This window comes from Schistocerca americana, chromosome 2, assembly GCF_021461395.2.
Source record: "Schistocerca americana isolate TAMUIC-IGC-003095 chromosome 2, iqSchAmer2.1, whole genome shotgun sequence".
Lineage (NCBI taxonomy): Eukaryota > Metazoa > Arthropoda > Insecta > Orthoptera > Acrididae > Schistocerca > Schistocerca americana.
Genome location: NC_060120.1, coordinates 329,614,128 through 329,635,650, shown reverse-complemented (window position 1 = coordinate 329,635,650; position 21,523 = coordinate 329,614,128). Strand labels below are relative to the sequence as shown.

Below are 21,523 nucleotides of genomic sequence, written 5' to 3'. Positions count from 1 at the left end.
TTACAGCAGTTTACCATACAAACTTTGTCGCAAAGATATGTAACGCATTTTGTTTTGGCCATTAATAAACTTTATTACTATTGGTTCCTTAATTCTGATGGCGTATTCCGACTGTTTGTATCATGTGAGTGTCTCTTAATCTCACTCTTACTATTCAGTACTGGGCTAAGCGGAGTGACATTGTGTTGACATTAGGTTTAGTATGAAATCACTGCCACTTGATGATGATGTTTCCTTCTGTTCCAACCCATTCTGCAAACGTTCAGTATGAGTCGACTTTTAGTTGCTTCTAATCCTCCTACTTCTGGTCCTGTTGATGGAGGCGCAGGTGGTTGTGCTGCACCTGCAGTATTGCCCTTTTAATTTGCCGATGATACAGGTACTATTGAAGCTGGTGCTAAAGTTGGTGATACAGATGAGAGTGGTGTTGCTGTTTGTGGATGTGATCGTAGCAATTGTGGTAGTGGAATTGCCATGCATTCTAGTGTAGTAGATGTAAATGGAAAATCTGATGAATTTGGTGACAATGGAGACTTATGAGAAACTGTTGGGTTCACCCCAGACGTGAGGCAGATAGGGAAACAGAGAGAATTCCAATGGAGGTATAATGCAAACAGATCTAAATTACTGTGGATGTAGTGGTTGTGGGAGTAACTATTTCTATCCATATAGTTGAACACATCTTGGTCACTGAGCAACAGGCTGTGACTCAGAACACGATGCAATTTATGATGGATGACAGTAGCTATGACACAGGATAATGCTGTTATTGGTGGTTACACTGACAGTGACACAGCTGATGATGGCTGCATTCAGGTGACAGAAGTTGGTTAGAGGCTACACAGGTGATGACAGACATGTTGAAGATTGAAAGTGACAATGGAGATGGCAACAACTATGACGAAGCAGAGAAGCTTCATTCAAATACGTCAGATGCTCCTGGGTGTAGAGTCAGCGCAGGATACGGTAGCCAAAGTGCAGAGACCAGTTTTTATCCAAAGCGCTGGGCGAGTTCTTTGTTTGTTCGGAAGGGGGATGCAGCCGAAATTGTTTGCCAACTTTCGACTGGCCAGCGACGACAGAATCTGGGTGCACGCCCTGCAGTCTTTCTCAAACGATTTTACAGAAACTTTTCCACAAAAAAAAAATTTTCATGGTTGCGTTACTTATAGCTTTACATGGCTGGTTCATAATAACATGCCTATCATTCCATTAATGATCACAGTTATTGTGATATTTGCATTTAGGTAACACACTGCCCGAAATTCGAAATGGTTTGCACTCAAAAATTGGAGTCGCTACGATTTTGTGTTTGATGCATTTTACGAGATATGTTGCTATGTATGAAATTTACCTGTGATGCTGATTTTTCTTTAGACTTTTGTGGAGATCCCTATGTGTCATTAATCACGAGAAAACTGATCTGTTACAGAACACTTGTTTGCCATTGCGCATGCCACCTACGTATTAAGTCGGAATAAATTATGCCCAATATTCCTTATATTTCATAAATTGTTTGAGATATCGAAGTGAGATTCTGGAAAATGATAGCGCACAAAGAGTAAAGTGTATTCCCATGTGGTTACAGGGTAAAATTTCATTATCTACCGCGTTATTCCACTAACGACAGACATTTTTTATGAAGGGATGTAATTTTTAAGGTCATCAATGGCTGATGAAACGAAAAATGCTGTGGGTTTGGGAAAAACATAAGTAAAGTTTATTTTTGTTGCAAGGATGTGCTTTTTCATAAGGTATTGGCTTCTCTTTTCCTCAGTTCCTCACTTAAAAAGTCACTGTTTCAGAATTCTCTCGCAATTACATGTGCACAATATGTTAGTGAGGTGACTTTGTGTAAACTCCGCTGTGTTTTGGTAAAAGGAGCAAATTTTAACATGTCAACTGAAGAAACACAGGTTTTACTCAAAATTCACCACACATGACGCTTCTTTGAAAGTTAAAAACAGTTAACAAGCAAGGCAAAAATAAATAGCTGCATTTGATACACTTTCAGTGGAATTCTTCTTAGGTACTAACCAAAGCATAGGTGACAGTAGCACTTTTTGGATGGTCACCATGCTGGTGTCGGCGTGCAGGGGCTCCACTTAACATTCACAAAAAATGACAGAGTAGGCCTCAGTTTAGAACGGCACTTCCCCTCCAGCTCTCAGCGTTTCCCCTACAGTGCCTGCCCGCAAGCCTCATGACTGTACTCTGCCCACATGTGCCCTGCTGACTGTGCATCTACTGGTCACATTATTCTGCATGCACTCTAGCAACGGCTAATCAGTATGTGAGTGAAAGTGGGGTCACAAAATTGAGATGTTAAAGTTTTTCTGTTAGTGTCTTTCATTCCCCTTTGAGGATGGACTGTCAGCTGCTAAGTTCCGGCTCTTCATCCATCTTGGCTTTGTATGCATAATGACCACCTCCAGTGGATGGGTGAAGTGTCATCGCTCATTTTCTGATGGGAACTATTTTGAGGTATGATCGTGAGAATGTTGGTAAGTTTGAGGGATTGTATTTTTTGCTGCCTTCTCCTGAGCATGGTAAGTTTCATCAGCAATGAAGCTGATGGAGCTGGCGCTGGTGTTGATGATGCTATAGATGTTGGTGGTGCAGATGTGACTGCTGTATGTGAAACATGGGCGGTTGTGACTGTGGCACACAATGGCGATGTTGATGGTTGAACTGTTGGATATACAGCAATGTCAGTAGCTGCAAAACAAATGGTTGGTGAATTCGATGAATCTGAAGAAGTGAGGGGAAAGACTGTAGAGTCTACCGTTTGATGGGGTAGCTGGGAAAAACGAAGAGTACAGGATATAATGACTATGGTGTAAAGGTATATGTAATTGTGGGGTTGCAGTTAAAGGGTGTGTAGATAACAGTTGATGTGCTAGTAGCGAATGATCCATTACTGTTTTTGATTAGAGGTAGATTTATACAGTGTTGAAAGAAGAAATGGGGCGTCATAAGCACAGACATCAGACCCTCACATTGAAGATGGAAGAAAATGTGACGGAGGCTGCGGGAATGGCCACCAAGATAACAATAGTAATGACAGGTGTTGACAGAGACAAAGATGATACAGATGACAGGGGATGACGTTGGCGGTGGCAGTTGAGACGATAAGGATGGCGATTATGTAGTTCCAGCGGTGACATCGATGACACAATAAAGTAAATTTTATTCAAACATGAAAATGACCCTGTGAGTAGGCAGGCTAGTCACACCAAGAATGGATGTGAAATTCCAACTGTCTGAATGTGCATAATGTAGGTACATTATCTTATTTATAGCTCTTATGAGCTTCACCATGTTCGAACGGATTGTTGAATCCACAGTCACTCTTCGCGCTGGGTAAATCTTCTAAGCGGTTGATTGATGACACGCTTGAGAAGGAGAGTGGCACGTTTGATTACTACATTCGGATATTTTACATGATCATTTTCTGTTTGTATCTCGTTGAGAAGCAGGAGTCGATGAAAACAGTAGTTAAATAATCGATATAACACCCGCCAAAATGTGTGCCTGTGTACATGAAAGTGACGCGTTTGTTGATTGTTGATGGTTTGGTGTTTTTACCCGAACAAGTAGTGAATAGAGAATATTCAGAGTGGAAATATAGCTCCTGAGTTTTTCTAGACAAATAATTATCCGAAGATGCCACCCAACAGAAGACCGATGAGATATGCTCACGCTGATGGCCATACAGACGTCTGCTATTCTCAGGATGGCAAGTGAGTTTCGTACCAAAAAACTGAAAGGATGTATCAGGAAAATAGTAATTGTAATTTCAGTCCATTATATTGGTATACCCACTGATATTTTTTCATATTAGCAACTGGAGTACGTGTTAAATGCTAACATGAAGATTTTGAAGTTCTGACTCTTTTTCTTTCTTTCCGTAGATACATTCTGACTTGTGGAAGTGACGGCGATGTTCGTATATGGGCGGGACTTGAAGACGACGACTCGACGTCACAGTGTGTTGGTGAGAAAGCCTTGGCTGTCACACAGAAGGTAAATATGCAATTGAAATGCATTGAGAAGCATTTACTCTATTCTATGCCATTGAAGAAGCATTGCTATTATTACAGAATAATTGTCAATCTCTTGTCTTCAGTCGACATAACTACATTATTGCCATTATATCTTAATGCAGTTTATAAAAGCAGGAGTCAGCGTTATTAGAAGGCTGGTGTGCTATAGTAGACCCTAAATCTTAAGGGAAAGTACATTGTTCATTTGGTGTAGTTACATACCGTTGATAATTGTGTTTTCTATAGCCCATCTTTGTTGTATATTTCCCCTAATTAAAAATAACCTCACTGTAACAACAAACCGTCTTAGTTTTATAACAACCTGTCACGGATCATTATATGTTATGTACTGTAGATAATGTGATGGAGTAAGACTGAATAAAATAACTTAATATTTGCGAATTCTTTTATTCTCTTAAAATTTTTAGTGTTTGGCTATTCTACATGTAGATTAATACTGTAGTATTTTCTAATCTTAAGTCATTTAACTGTTTTTTTTTTTCCTTAAGTTAAAAGCACCTCTTTGACTTCTTTCCACATCCCCAGCCAGTGAAAGGTACATGTTGGACCACTTCCCCCCCCCCCCCCCCCCCCACCTTCCCCCCCCCCCCCCCACTCCCACCCCATCCTTTCGCAATTTTCAATATACTGCACATGTAATCATTAGGCTTTGTTACTGGTAGACTTGTTACAACAACCAAATTTTCTGATTTTACATTTTTTGGCATCACCAACTCACTACCATATTGTCACCTAACAACGTAATCTAGACCTCAGCTGTGCTACAGATCAATTGTGTCACCACAACCAAGATTTCAGATGGGTCCAATACGTAATCGTTGGTCTCCAAGCCACCATTTACTATAGGAACAATGGAATACAATTAATGTAATGTAATTACTTCTTGATGGACATGTCAGTTTCAACTGTGTTGCAATCATCACCTTATTTACTTTGATGTATGATTCAGAGTAGAGAACTAGCTGTGACCAATGTTACCACAATTAATGTATGTAGATCCTTTTAAATGCTTATGTATTCATTATTTTACATTAGGGTTTACTTAAATTTGTTGTTGCTGAAAGCATTTCAGATTGAAATATTAGCTCATTTTTCAATGGGTTTGAATTCAGGTAATATGGTCTTGGCAATATAACTGCTGGTGACAGAAGTGAAGACGATATATAATGTAGATAAGTATTTGAAAGTCTCTTCTAAATTTATTTGTGTGGTGTGTAGCTGTAGCAATTGAGGGGTACTGATTAATATTGGTGAGAAAATGAATTTGTGGCATGATACAACGAAATGAATGTAATAGTAATAGGAGACATCTTGAAACATCAAGAAATAATTCATTTAATGATGGAGAGAAGTAGAGGTAAAGTTGTCAGCCCAAAGAATGGTTCAAACACCACAGTGCTTTACTATTACAGATGATATGCTCTTGCCTTCCTGTGACATCTGAACTTACTTATACAGCTAGTTACAGGAGGACCTACAGTTTAATGTGGGCTCCAAACCACAGTGCATCTCAACATTTAATACTGTAGGAAGATTTGCCGGAGTTGAAAGAATTTGTAAGTGACTTATAAAAATCCTAGAAGTGACTGAGAATTGAATCTAATACCTTTAGATCCATAATCTGGCACTGTACCACTGACGCACCAAGCTACACTTGTGCTGATAAAAGTTGTAGTCAGGTTAGAGGGTGGTGTTACTGTATATACAAGTAAGATTATTGCGTAAAACTGTAGATAAATGTAACCGTAAATTAGTGGTTTTAGTAAAGGACAAAACTAGAATACAGTAGAAGCATTCCCTTTTGTCTCTGAAAGATTATCTTTTTACTTGTTGAAAGCAGTTGTAGCTGTACTGACATTTTTATGTTTAGAGATTGAATTAAAATAATACTGATTAATTAAGTTTCATCAGAATTTACAGACACTACAGGCTCCAAAAATTAAATAAAAACAGTCTCAGTCACATTTTCAGGTTTTTTATTCGTTAGCAACCAGTTTTGTACTGTTCCTCAGACTATCTTCAGGCTTTTCACTGCCATGATGGTTGCTGATGGCGGCAGATGGAGCAGGATTTGTAGAGGTACAGTTGTCACTACAGAGTTTTTATTTGACTTTTAGATTACATGATGATCTCGCTCTATCTGTCACCACCAGCAACCATAATGGCAGTGAAAAGTCTGAAGATATTTGCAGTTGTGAAGCTGTTTCCAAGAGCAGAAAATGAGATAGGTATTCTTTTAAGAAAGGCTGTGGACACTCAAGTACTTACATTAAAGCACATCATCATTTGCTTGTATAGTGAAGCTATGAGTTACGGTAAAGTAGGGCGAAGATGAGGCTGGAGGAAAAGACATGAAGACATGGTACAGATTGATGTGCAGATGCTGCGTAGAGGGCAAAGAGTAAGGGTTTCAGTGTTATAGTAAATTGGATGATGTACAAGAGAACATGAAATTTAATAGGCAGATAATCAACAATGGTGGAGTATTACCCAAGAAATAGCCTGAAGGATTGTGTTGACATATGATTTCACATAATTACAATCTATGCTGTTTGGAGGAATAGGTGCAATTTCTGGTGTTAATAATCATTGCATCCTCTTGATGACGAAAGCTTTTGTTTATGACTGCTTAGTACTGATTTCCAGTATGAGAAGATGTGCTGTGTGAGATTTTTTGTGAATTTGGTCACAGGGTCAGTTGTAGGCCTAGTCTGCGAAGGCTTTGTTTGGGATCTTTAGCACATTCATCTAGTGACTCACCACCACTATATATATTGACTTGGTGAGTTTTAATGTGTATAAATCTTTCTGTGAAATGTAATTACTGTTATGTGTGTGTCTGCACAGTACAACAAAGTTGCAGATAAGTGACGTGCAGTGCAGTGACGCTACGTTAAGGTGACAGAAGTCATGGGATAGTGATCTGCACGTGTACAGACAGCTTGCCGAGTACAGGCTTGGCAACTCTGGGGTTCCTGAGCTGGCAACTGGTAAGCACCACCAGTCCCCTGTTACCATAAACTCTGGGCATGCTTCAGCAACCACTGTATGGCGCGGCAGTGGAATGTTGTGTGTTCTGGGGAATGGGCTTCTTGGCTTGACCGCCTGGATCACGAGGGTGGTAAAACCCTTTATAAGAATCCCCTCAATCTCAAGGTTTACTACTCGCTGATGAGATGCATGGCTTTTGAGGTGGAATAGTCATTAGCGGGCCACCTCTGGGGAACGTGCCACACCTCAGTTGTATAAGGCTTACTCAGGCACACGGGGCACTGTCTGAGTGGACCCATCTTTCCCTAGCTGCTCATGAGATGGAGATGGAACCTCTGAAATCATCTCCTCCTTCTCCCAGTGGGAAGGGCGTACCACCTGGGAGTATTCATACCCAATCCTCCAAACAAAGTAGGGAGGCTAGCTCCTGTGGTAACTTGCATCAGTTGAATTATAGTAACAGGGCTAAAGGAGTCATAAATCAATATGTTATTCTGGTCTTTAAGAGGAAGGAGGGGATGTGTCCCCCTTCTACATCCATTAAAGGCTTGGAAGGACTTGCTGGAAGTCTGAAGTCTATTAAGTGGCTTCGGGGAATGGTTCCCTACTGGCCGAGGCTCAGGGCAAGGCTGGTGGAACTACTTACGAAGACCAAAAAATTGGATGAATATGATGTAACTGTTGAACTGCATAACTCCCTTAACTCTAGCAAGGATGTGGTCACATGCCATAACATTATGGATATCAATGTAGCCGAACTTAAAGAGGAATGAACGTTACAGGGGATAGTGGATGTGGAGTTAAGGATGCGTAGGAATAATGGAGAAATTGAGAAGACTGCCACCTTCATTGTGACCATTAATTCTCCGACGTTGGCTGACCGGGTCATGGCAGGTTTCCTCCCACCTTAGGGTTAGGCCTTATGTACCTAACTGTATGCGATGCTACAAATGCCAGCATTTTGTTCACACAGTGCGGATTTTCGGAGGTGAAGCGAACTGTGGCAAATGTGGAAAGGCAGCCCATGAAGCTGGGACTGACGGTCCATTTCCAGCAATCTGCATTGACTGCTCTGGGAGCCACCCTGTCTGGAGCCGAAACTGCCCGCTTTTGCAGAGTCACCAAGCAGATGCCCTATACTGAAGCCAAAAAGGAATATAAGGCAAAGAAACCTCCCGTCTTTATCACTTCTTAGAGGAAGCCGCCTGGTAGAATTTTGCACAGAGCACAACATAATCATAACTAACACTTGGTTTAAGAATCATGAAAGAAGGTTGTATACATGGAAGAACCCTGGAGATACTAAAAGGTATCAGATAGATTATATAATGGTAAGACAGAGATTTAGGAACCAGGTTTTAAACTGTAAGACATTTCCAGGGGCAGATGTGGACTCTGACCACAATCTATTGGTTATGACCTGTAGATTAAAACTGAAGAAACTGCAAAAAGCTGGGAATTTAAGGAGATGGGACCTGGATAAACTAAAAGAACCAGAGGTTGTACAGAGATTCAGGGAGAGCATAAGGGAGCAATTGACAGGAATGGGGGAAATAAATACAGTAGAAGAAGAATGGGTAGCTTTGAGGGATGAAGTAGTGAAGGCAGCAGAGGATCAAGTAGGTAAAAAGACGAGGGCTAGTAGAAATCCTTGGGTAACAGAAGAAATATTGAATTTAATTGATGAAAGGAGAAAATATAAAAATGCAGTAAGTGAAACAGGCAAAAAGGAATACAAACGTCTCAAAAATGAGATCGACAGGAAGTGCAAAATGGCTAAGCAGGGATGGCTAGAGGACAAATGTAAGGATGTAGAGGCCTATCTCACTAGGGATAAGATAGATACCGCCTACAGGAAAATTAAAGAGACCTTTGGAGATAAGAGAACGACTTGTATGAATATCAAGAGCTCAGATGGAAACCCAGTGCTAAGCAAAGAAGGGAAAGCAGAAAGGTGGAAGGAGTATATAGAGGGTCTATACAAGGGCGATGTACTTGAGGACAATATTATGGAAATGGAAGAGGATGTAGATGAAGATGAAATGGGAGATACGATACTGCGTGAAGAGTTTGACAGAGCACTGAAAGACCTGAGTCGAAACAAGGCCCCCGGAGTAGACAATATTCCATTGGAACTACTGACGGCCGTGGGAGAGCCAGTCCTGACAAAACTCTACCATCTGGTGAGCAAGATGTATGAAACAGGCGAAATACCCTCAGACTTCAAGAAGAATATAATAATTCCAATCCCAAAGAAAGCAGGTGTTGACAGATGTGAAAATTACCGAACTATCAGCTTAATAAGTCACAGCTGCAAAATACTAACACGAATTCTTTACAGACGAATGGAAAAACTAGTAGAAGCCAACCTCGGGGAAGATCAGTTTGGATTCCGTAGAAACACTGGAACACGTGAGGCAATACTGACCTTACGACTTATCTTAGAAGAAAGATTAAGGAAAGGCAAACCTACGTTTCTAGCATTTGTAGACTTAGAGAAAGCTTTTGACAATGTTGACTGGAATACTCTCTTTCAAATTCTAAAGGTGGCAGGGGTAAAATACAGGGAGCGAAAGGCTATTTACAATTTGTACAGAAACCAGATGGCAGTTATAAGAGTCGAGGGACATGAAAGGGAAGCAGTGGTTGGGAAGGGAGTAAGACAGGGTTGTAGCCTCTCCCCGATGTTGTTCAATCTGTATATTGAGCAAGCAGTAAAGGAAACAAAAGAAAAATTCGGAGTAGGTATTAAAGTCCATGGAGAAGAAATAAAAACTTTGAGGTTCGCCGATGACATTGTAATTCTGTCAGAGACAGCAAAGGACTTGGAAGAGCAGTTGAATGGAATGGACAGTGTCTTGAAAGGAGGATATAAGATGAACATCAACAAAAGCAAAACAAGGATAATGGAATGTAGTCTAATTAAGTCGGGTGATGCTGAGGGAATTAGATTAGGAAATGAGGCACTTAAAGTAGTAAAGGAGTTTTGCTATTTGGGGAGCAAAATAACTGATGATGGTCGAAGTAGAGAGGATATAAAATGTAGACTGGCAATGGCAAGGAAAGCGTTTCTGAAGAAGAGAAATTTGTTAACATCCAGTATTGATTTAAGTGTCAGGAAGTCATTTCTGAAAGTATTCGTATGGAGTGTAGCCATGTATGGAAGTGAAACATGGACGATAAACAGTTTAGACAAGAAGAGAATAGAAGCTTTCGAAATGTGGTGCTACAGAAGGATGCTGAAGATTAGATGGGTAGATCATGTAACTAATGAGGAAGTATTGAATAGGATTGGGGAGAAGAGAAGTTTGTGGCACAACTTGACCAGAAGAAGGGATCGGTTGGTAGGGCATGTTCTGAGGCATCAAGGGATCACCAATTTAGTATTGGAGGGCAGCGTGGAGGGTAAAAATCGTAGAGGGAGACCACGAGATGAATACACTAAGCAGATTCAGAAGGATGTAGGTTGCAGTAGGTACTGGGAGATGAAAAAGCTTGCACAGGATAGAGTAGCATGGAGAGCTGCATCAAACCAGTCTCAGGACTGAAGACCACAACAACAACAACATGCTTCCATGGCGCAGAAACTTGTTCCTAAGGTCAACGCCTTGACGCAGATGTCGTCCAGTGTACAACCATCCACCACCAGCACCTGTACTTGCACGTGTACATGCCACGGCAAAACGAGTAAGGATAAAGCAGTCCAAGCAGCCACCACAGAAAAGACCAGCAACAGTTAAGATTGAGTGTCAAGAAGGCACACAGCAAGCACAGTGCCTGTCAGCGCCATCTTTCCCCCCTATCCCTTGAAGGTGCAGGGAAAGGTTTGTGATGTTCTGGTTAAAAGCTGTCCTGAGCAATGTCAGACGTCATTCTTTCACGTCTGACTGATGTGGATGAAAATGACGGTGATGTTTGGTTTGTGGGGCACAACTGGGCGGTTATCAGCGCCTGTACAAATTCTTAACCATTGCTCAGTCCAATCTTGCCACTTTCATGAATGATGATGAAATGATGAGGACAGCACAAACATCCAGTCATCTCGAGGAAGGTGAAAATCCCTGACGGTGCCGGGAATCGAACCTGGGACGCGACTAATGAGGAGGACATCGTGAAGTTAGATGCCTTGGATCCAGGCAGCCCCTCCATTCCCCCTCACTCTACAAGTATTTCACCTCCACGGTGGAAAGATAGGGGTAAATTAAAACCACCTCTTTGAAATGGCTCCCATTCTACAGTGGAACTTGCAGGAGTTCAGGATGCATGTGGAGAAACTCCGTCCCTAATCTCAGGGTAGACCACTATGTCTGTTTCTCCAGGAGACTCATTTCCATCAATCGTACACCCCTGAGCTACAAGACTGTGTACTACACCAGGGCTTCCCAACCTTTTCAGCTGGCGGACCCCTTCTACAGTCGAAAATCCTTGGCGGACCCCTAGTCAATCAAGAACACAGTAACTTTAAATTTCAGAGCGAAACCCATGGGAACTGAAAGCTTCGTAATGCAAGTGCCATGTTCCCAATGATCCCCCCCCCGAAGTTTCAATAGTCTTTGGAGCTTCTTGTGATTGTTCTTCCTTTGGTCGTCCTTCCTCCTCATTCATTTCAACTGGAAACTTCCCTTGTAGTGAAGGCGATGGAGAAACCGCACCCTTCTTCAATGATCATGACTTCAGCCACAGATCCATGTTAGAAGTAATAAACTGGTCAAAAATCGACTTATGAAATAGGTAGTGCACTGACAAAGCAATTTTAACATTTAACGATGTCTGGAGCCACATATGTGCCAGCAAGCGCTGTGATTGGTCGACAAAGCTTGCTCCGCGCATGCGTAAAAGGTTTCAGCGCATCTAGCACCGTGAGTCGGTGCACAAACGACCCCGTGTTGTTGCGAAGCAGTCGATCAGAGAAGCCGCATTCTCCGGCACTAAACTGTGTGTGCGTTCTCACTTAGGAACCGCAAACGCTGCTTGGGAATACGACCTGAAGTAAAAGTACACATCTTTTACACATGGAAAAAAAAATTGTGGTGAATTTGATTTTCACATTTTTATTCCATAATTTTACTCATTATTATACACGATTTGGTCAAAGGTGGCTGCCGACCCCCTAGAAAGAGCCGGTGGACCCCTAAGGGGTCCGCGGACCACACGTTGGGAAGCCCTGTACTACACAGATAGGATGACTGAATGGATAGAGAGCTAGAGGAGGTGTAGCTTTTTTCGTCAGTACTGCCTACCACTCCTTGCCCCTCTCACTTATGATGACTTTACAAGCAGTTGCTGTATCAGTGCACATACGTCATCCATTGACAATATGTTTCCTTTACTTGCCCCCACATGATGCACTTGATGAAGAGGCCCAAACCGACCTTATTACACAGCTTCACTGCTCCTTCATCCTCTGTGACGATTTTAATGCACACAATATGCTTTAGGGCTCTGCAGCTACCTGTCCCAGGGATAGAGCTACTGAGAGGCTTCTCATGCCGTGATGCACGTACTTGCTAAATGCAGGACAGAGCTCTCACTTCTGCACACCAACAGGAACTTCTGTGCCATTGCTCTCTTGCTTTCCTCTCCAGCTCTTCCTCACATTACTCAATGGGAAGTGGTTGATGACTTTTATGGAAGTGATAATTTCCTGATCTTGATTCACCTGCCTGATGGGGTGGGACCCGAAAGGAAACTGCCACGATGGGAGAGCCAACTGGACCCTTTATAGCCAGTTGGCCCAGTTCGAACATTGTGCGAGTGTCGAGGCATGGGTGGATCAGATTACCAAAATGATCCACCATGCCGCTGCAGCATGCATTCTACAGTCCACGGGGCAACAGAAGAGGCAACTTGTCTCTTGGTGGAGTGCTGAATGCCACTCTGCCATCAGGACCAGGCATGCATAGGTTCAAGTGTCCTTTTGGGTGGCGACAGCACAGTGTCACTGAATTATTCAAGAGAGCAAGAAGAGGCCGTGGCAACAGTTCCTGAACACCATTAATCGTCCCACCAAAAGTTCCATTGTGTGGGAGACCATCAGGAGAATTTCTGGGAGAGGAGGAAGGTGCCCCGTGATTGCTGTAATGGGGAAAGGCAATCTCCAAACTAATCAGCGAGGCATTTCCCAGACTATGGCAGCGTATTTTGCCACAGTTACTGCAACAGCCAGCCAGGATCCAGATTTCCAGTGCCAGTACCATTGGATAGGACGGCCCGCATGAACCATGGACCTTGCCGTTGGTGGGGAGGCTTGCGTGCCTCAGTGATATGGATAGCCGTACCGTAGGTGAAACCACAATGGAGGGGCATCTGTTGAGAGGCCAGACAAATGTGTGGTTCCTGAAGAGGGGCAGCAGCCTTTTCAGTACTTGCAGGGGCAACAGTCTGGATGATTGACTGATATGGCCTTGCTGTGCTGATACTGCAAACGGCTGAAAGCAAGGGGAAACTACAGCTGTAATTTTTCCCAAGGGCATGCAGCTTTACTGTTTGGTCAAATGATGATGACATCCTCTTGGGTAAAACATTCCGGAGGTAAAATAGTCCCCCATTCGAATCTCCAGGCGGGGACTTCTTTAGTGAAGTTCGGTGTCAGGAGGAACAAGACTTCTAGTCAGCTGAATACAGGGTTATAAATACAAATATAAATACAAATATAAATACAAAATCAAATAGGGGTAATGCAGGAGTAGGTTTAACAATGAATAGGAAAATAGGAATGCGGGTAAGCTACTATAAACAGCATAGTGAATGCATTATTGTGGCTAAGATAGATATGAAGCCCACACCTACCACAGTAGTTCAAGTTTATATGCCAACTAGCTCTGCTGATGACGAAGAGATGAAATGTATGATGAGATAAAAGAAATTGTCTAGATAGTGAAGGTAAACGAAAACTTAATAGTCATCGGTGAGTGGAACTCAATAGTAGGAAAAGGAAGAGAAGGAAACATAGTTGGTGAATATGGACTAGGGGTAAGAAATGAAAGAGGAAGTTCCCTAGTAGCATTTTGCACAGAGCATAGCTAACACTTGGTTCAAGGTTGTATACATGGAAGAAGCCTGGAGATACTGGAAGGTCTCAGATAGATTATATAATGGTAAGGCAGAGATTCAGGAACCAGGTTTTAAATTGTAAGACATTTCCAGGGGCAGGTGTGGACTCTGACCACAATCTATTGGTTATGAACTGTAGACTAAACTGAAGAAATTGCAAAAAGGTGGGAATTTGGGGACCTGGATAAACTGAAAGAACCAGAGGTTGTAGAGAGCTTCAGGGAGAGCATAAGGGAACAATTGACAAGAATTGGGGAAAGAAATACAGTAGAAGAAGAATGGGTAGCTTTGAGAGATGAAGGTAGCAGAGGATCAAGTAAGTAAAAAGACGAGGGCTAATAGAAATCTTTGGGTAACAGAAGAGATACTGAATTTAATTGATGAAAGGAGAAAATATAAAAATGCAGTAAATGGAGCAGACAAAAAGGAATACGAACGTCTCAAAAATGAGAGCAACAAAAAGTGCAAAAAGGCTAATCAGGGATGGCTAGATGACAAATGTAAGGATGTAGAGGCCCATATCACTAGGGGTAAGATAGGCATTGCCTACAGGAAAATTAAAGAGACCTTTGGAGAAAAGAGAACCACTTGCATGAATATCAAGAGCTCAGATGGAAACCCAGTTCTAAGCAAAGAAGGGAAAGCAGAAAGTTGGAAGGAGTATATAGAGGGTCTATAAAAGGGCAATGTTCTTCAGGAAGATATTATGGAAATGGAAGAGGATGTAGATGAAGATGAAATGGAACATACTATACTGTGCGAAGAATTTGACAGAGCACTGAAAGACCTAAGACGAAACAAGGCCCCTGGAGTAGACAACTTTCCATTAGAACTACTGACAGCCTTGGGAGAGCCAGGCCTAACAAAACTCTACCATCTAGTGAGCAAGATGTATGAGACATGTCCTATTCCCTTGCAGGCTGTCATTTCTGTACTACACAGGAAGTGCATGCAGTTGTGTGATGAGGAATGGCTGGTGGTGACAGCCGATAAGCTGCGGTTGGTGAAGTCAGCAACCCGGCTGAGGCATTCCACCTGCCAGTTGCGCAGGTGGGATGAAGTGACCCTCACGTGTCTTAGAATTGGGCACTGCCCTGTCACATATACCTCTTTACTACAGCGAGAGGATCCCCCATTTTGTGATGCTTGTGGTGTGCGCATCTCTATCTGCCATATTTTAACGGAGTGCATTTTATATCGTGATGCAAGGGCAGATTCAAATATTGGTGGGGATCTGCACTCTATTGTAGCTAATGATGAGACGAGTGTAACTGAGGTTTTAAAGTCTTGTGACGTGTCTGGACTCTGGCCTAAACTTTTAGGGTGAAGGTTTTAGTGTGTTGTTGAGTGGCTGGCTTCTCCTGTTTGCATTCTTGTGGTCAGCCAGCCATGTCCATCTGCTATATTGTTTTAACTCCTTATACCACTTTCTTCTTGTGTCGTTAGTATTTTACTTCGCTCCATGTTTCTGTACCGGTATGTACACAGTTTTCCAACTTTCGTTCCTGTGTTTTATGTGCTGTTTTATCTTCCTGTTTTGTATATTTAACTGACACTCGTCTCAATCTGTTTTTACGCGGGCACTAAAGAACTTGCTGTCATATGCCCATACAAACATGTCCATATCCATGTACAGATGGCGGTAGTATTGCATACACAAGGTATAAACGGGCAGTGCATTGGCGGAGCTGTCATTTGTACTCGGATGGTTCACGCGGAAAGGTTTCTAATGCGATTATGGCCACACAGTGGGAGTTAACTGTGTTACTGTGGTGATAGGTAACACCTGAAATTTGGTATTCTCGACACTGTCTTGACACTGTGGATTCCGAGATACATGGTATCAAAAGTGTGCCTAGAATACCAAATTTCAGGCATTACCTCTCACCATGGTAATGGAGTGGCCAACAACCTCCACTTAATGACCAAGAGCAATGGCATTTGTGTAGAGTTGTCTGTGCTAACAGACAAGCAACATTGTGTGAAGTAAATGCAGAAATTAGTGTAAGACATATGACAAGTGTATCTATTAGGTTAGTGTGACCAAAATGGGGCATTAATGGGCTATGGTAGCAGACAACTGGCGCAAATGCGTTTGCTAACAGCATGACATCACCTGCAAGATGTCTCATGGGCTATTTTGGACTTAGACAACTGGAAAACCATGGCCTGGTCAAATGAATCCCTACTTCAGTTGGTAAGAGTCAATGATAGGGTTCACATGTGCCGCAAACTCCTTTAAGCCATGGGTCCAGGTTGTCAACAAGACAGTTTGCTTATAGACTTCGTGTTCCCAAACAACAATGGAATTTTTATGGACGACAGTGCGTCATGTCACCAGACCACAGTTGTTTGCAATTGGTTTGAAGAACATTCTGGACAGTTCAGGCCAGTGATTTGGCCAGCCAGAGAACCTGACATAGATCCCATCAAACATTTATGGGACATAATCAAGAGGTCAGTTTGTGTACAAAATCTTGCAATTATGGATGGCAATTAAAGGAACTCACCTTGCCTTGCTAAGCCAAGGTCACTGTACTTGACTTTTTACTTTATTTTATCTTGCTGTGAAAGAACATAGAATATTAATTATTTTCTGTTGGATCCCATCTAGTTTCAAAGTATCTGAAAAGTCCTATGTTTCATCTCAGTAAAAATTAAAAATATCACAAGAAAATATAAATATTTTTATCAGGCTCGGAAGTTATAGAAATAAAATTCATTATTGTTACATTTTCTTGACTTTAAAGCGTAAACACCACCTATGCATTAGGTCTTAGGCTTGTTCCGACTGACCAACTGCTGTCTACAAGGAAGTAAGAGGAGCGTCCATGATCATGGGACAGCGGACAGCATGTCACCAATCCCTCCAGCTGTTACTGCCAGTAGGTGAATCCTCATGATGCTGCTACTTCTTTATTCAAGCAGCTCCTCATTTGGCCTCACGAGGCTGAGTGGACCTTGTATCAGACCTTCCTACCTCAGAAAAGTGGCTGAGTGGACCTTGTATCAGACCTTCCCACCACAGAAAAGTCCGAGAATGTACCAGGAATTGAACCAAGGTCCTTTATAACTGAAGGTAGAGGTGGAATCGATTTGGCCAAGGCAAAGATCTTTCATAATTTTATTGAAAATATCTGTTCTGTATATATTATAAATGAAAGTCCCTTGCTATGATATCTGTCTGTATGTGTAGGGTAATCTCAGGGTCTACTGTAGGGAATTTGATAGGGTTTTCACTAATGGATAGACTGAGTCATGAGGGAGGTTTGAGATTATAATTTGTTACTCCTATGCCAGACAAGTCGTCTGGATGTAGATACTTATTACTTACTGCTACCCAAAGGCAGAGGTGGAATCGATTTGGCCATGACTTCAAGAAGAGTATAATAATTCCAATCCCAAAGACAGCAGGTGTTGACAGATGTGAAAATTAACGAACTATCAGTTTAATAAGTCACAGCTGCAAAATACTGACACGAATGCTTTACAGACGAATTGAAAAACTGGTAGAAGCCAACCTCGGGGAAGATCAGTTTGGATTCCGTAGAAATATTGGAACACGTGAGGCAATATTGACCTTATGACTTATCTTAGAAGAAAGATTAAGGAAAGGCAAACCTGCGTTTCTACCATTTGTAGACTTAGAGAAAGCTTTTGACAATGGTGACCGGAATACTTTCTTTCAAATTCTAAAGGTGGCAGGGGTAAGTACAGGGAGCGAAAGGCTATTTACAATTTGTACAGAAACCAGATGGCAGTTATAAGAGTCTAGGGGCACGAAAGGGAAGCAGTGGTTGGGAAGAGAGTGAGACAGGGTTGTAGCCTCTCCCTGATGTTATTCAATCTGTATATTGAGCAAGCAGGAAAGGAAACAAAAGAATAATTCGGAGTAGGTATTAAAATCCATGGAGAAAAAATAAAAACTTTGAGGTTTGCCGATGACATTGTAATTATGTCAGAGACAGCAAAGGACCTGGAAGAGCAGTTGAACGGAACGGACAGTGTCTTGAAAGGAGGATATAAGATGAACATCAACAAAAGCAAAACTATGATAATGGAATGTAGTCGAATTAAGTCGGGTGATGCTGAGGGAATTAGATTGGGAAATGAGACACTTAAAGTAGTAAAGGAGTTTTGCTATTAGGGGAGCAAAATAACTGATGATGGTCGAAGTAGAGAGGATATAAAATGTAGACTGGCAATGGCAAGGAAAGCGTTTCAGAAGAAGAGAAATTTGTTAACATCGAGTATAGATTTAAGTGTCAGGAAGTCGTTTCTGAAAGTATTTGTATGCAGTGTGGCCATGTATGGAAGTGAACCATGGACGATAAACAGTTTGGACAAAAAGAGAATAGAAGCTTTCGAAATGTGGTGCTACAGAAGAATGCTCAAGATTAGATGGGTAGATCACATAACTAATGAGGAGGTATTGAATAGAATTGGGGAGAAGAGGAGTTTGTGGCACAACTTGACTAGAAGAAGGGATCGGTTGGTAGGACATGTTCTGAGGCATCAAGGGATCACCAATTTAGTATTGGAGGGTAAGAATCATTGAGGGAGACCAAGAGATGAATACACTAAGCAGAATCAGAAGGATGTAGGTTGCAGTAAGTACTGGGAGATGAAGAAGCTTGCACAGGATAGGGTAGCATGGAGAGCTACATCAAACCAGTCTCAGGACTGAAGACCACAACAACAACAACAACAACCCAAAGGCAGATCAGTTTGTTAATTCAAAACTACAGTACAACCAAAATTAGTTCCTACCATCTGAAATTATGTACCGTACTTGTATACATCGGTATGACAGTATATGTGTCTTAAGAGAAGGGAGCAAATCATTGTTGTGATTAATAAACAACATTTGAGCAGTTTTACTAAAGTGAGTCAGTTTCTTTTCCTGGCTCATATTTTTCCTCAATTTGAAAAATTTACCCTCATGGGGCACAGACATAACTGGAGTATTTATCTTTTCAGAACCAATTGCTGAAGTTTTGGGTAGAGCAGTTACCTGGATTCCCACAAGTTTAAGAAATAACTACTGGTAGATAAATATGCCTCAGATAAATATTTGTCTAGTTGGATAATCGCTACCTCACTGTGGCTTTCTTGAAGCTGACTGATGGTATCATTAACCTCCTCCCAAACTGAAGAATTACCGCCTGTAAGGGCAGTAATTGATTTGTAATTTTACTTCTTTTTATGAAAAGGATAGAGTACTGCTCTCCATACAGAGGACATGCAGAGTTCCAAATAGGGCACAACAAGAAAAAGACATTCTTCTAAAGTAGAAAATGCACAAGTTTGCACAAGCACAACTCTCTCTCTCTGTCTCTCTCTATGAAAAGGATAGAGTACTGCTCTCCATACAGAGGACATGCAGAGTTCCAAATAGGTCACAACAAGAAAAAGACATTCTTCTAAAGTAGAAAATGCACACGTTTGCACAAGCACAACTCTCTCTCTCTCTCTCTCTCTCTCTCTCTCTCTCTCTCTCTCACACACACACACACACACACACACACACACACACACACACACAAAATGAGCATTATTTCTTGCTGCTGAGGCCAGACAGTCTCTCTCTCTCTCTCTCTCTCTCTCTCTCTCTCTCTCTCTCACACACACACACACACACACACACACAAAATGAGCATTATTTCTTGCTGCTGAGGCCAGACAGTGTACAGCAACTGCACCTGACAGAAGAAGAAATCTATGGGTGGTGGCTGAGGTAGGAGGAAGAGGAGGACATAGTGGGATAAGGATGCAGAAAGATGTGCTGCTTTTGAGGGCTTGCAGGAATGTGGTGGGGACAAGGTACGGCTGCTAGGTGCAGTCGGGAGATGGGCGGGGGGGGGGGGGGGGGGGGAGAAGAGTAGGGAGAAAAGAATAGTGAGTGTTTTGGTGGAATAGAAGGCTGTGTAGTGCTGGAGTGACAACAGGGAAGGAGATTGTTAGGTGAAGGAGAGGGACTAGTGAAGTTTGAGGCCAGGGCCATTATGGAAATGTAGGATATATTAAGCATGTTGTTTTCGGCAGCATGTTGAGCGACTGACAGATCTAGCTGCCTCTTGGCCATAGTTTGTCAGTGGCTATTGATGCAGACAGACAGCTTGTTGGTTGTCATTTACACTTAGAAAGCAGCACAATGGTTGCAGCTTACTTTGTAGTTCACATGACTGCTTTCACAGGTGGCCATGCCTTTGATGGGATAGAAGGTACCTGTGACTGGACTGTAGTATGGTACAGGACTTGCATCTAGGCAGCGTTTTTTGGCTATGAGATGATGTGGGGAAGATTTGGAGGCTGTCGTAGAGGTGGTGGTAGTCCAAGGTAGGTGTTGAAGGTGAATACGTTGGGGAGTTTTCTGAGGTGGAGGACACCCTATGCTCATTCCTCCAGAACGTCAACACCTCCTCCCCCATTCCCTTCACATGGTACTCCTCAACCCGGCAAGCCACCTTCCTTGATACTGACCTCTATCTCCAAGATGGCTGCACCAGAACCTCCATCAATATCAAACCTACTAACCATAAGCAATACCTCCGTTTTGGCTGCTGCTACTCATTCCATATAAAGAAGTCCGTTCCATACAGTCCAGCCTCCCATGGCCATCGCATCAATCGTACGAGCTGCCCCCTCCAGATATACGAAGGATCCCACTGAGGCCTTCACAGACCAAAATTGCCCACCCAGCGTTGTACAGAAACAGATCTCCTGTGCCTCGTCTCTCCACTTCCCACATAACCACTGTCCAGCCACAAAAAAGCACTCCCCTCCTGACCCATTACCACCCATGACTTGAGCAACCGAACTGCATTCTCCACCAAAGTTTTGATTACCTCTCATCATGCCCTAAAGTGAGGAATATTATTCCCACCCCTTCCATAGTGGTATTCCACTGCCCACTGAACCTATGCAACATCCTTGTCCATCCCTGGTACACCCCTGCTCCCAACCCCTTGCTCATGGTTCATATCCCTGCAATAGACCTAGATGCAAGAACTGTCCCGTACATCCTTCCACCACCACCACCACCACCACCACCACCACCAACACGACCACCTACTCCAGTCTGGTCACAGGCATCTCCTAGCCCATCAAAGGTAGAGCCACCTATGGAAGCAGTCGTGTGAGCTAGAAATTAAGCTGTAATCACTGTGCTGCTTTCTTTGCGGGCATGACAACCAACAATATCGTGACCAAGGGACAGTTGGACCATTCAGTTGCTGAACATGCTGTCGAACACAATGTACTTCACTTCAATAACTGCTTCACAGCCTGCGCCATCAGGATTCTTCCTGTCAACAACAGCTTTTCTGAATTACACAGGAGGGAATTCTCCCTGCAACATATCCTACTTGCCTGTAATCCTCATGGCCTCAGTCTTCACTGTACATTGTTCA

At 42.5% G+C, this 21,523-nt stretch overlaps 1 protein-coding gene across 3 annotated transcripts in view; it reads left to right on the top strand.

The window, feature by feature from the left end:
• Nucleotides 1-3,530: 3,530 nt before the first annotated feature.
• LOC124595578 (WD repeat and HMG-box DNA-binding protein 1) overlaps nt 3,531-21,523 on the top strand; it is a 200,119-nt gene continuing 182,126 nt past the window's right edge. For all 3 annotated transcript variants that reach the window (XM_047134369.1, XM_047134368.1, XM_047134367.1), the window contains exons 1-2: nt 3,531-3,743; nt 3,915-4,026. In XM_047134369.1, the coding sequence (XP_046990325.1) occupies nt 3,667-3,743; nt 3,915-4,026 (189 nt within the window). In that variant the 5' untranslated portion in view covers nt 3,531-3,666. The remainder of the gene's footprint in view (nt 3,744-3,914; nt 4,027-21,523) is intronic.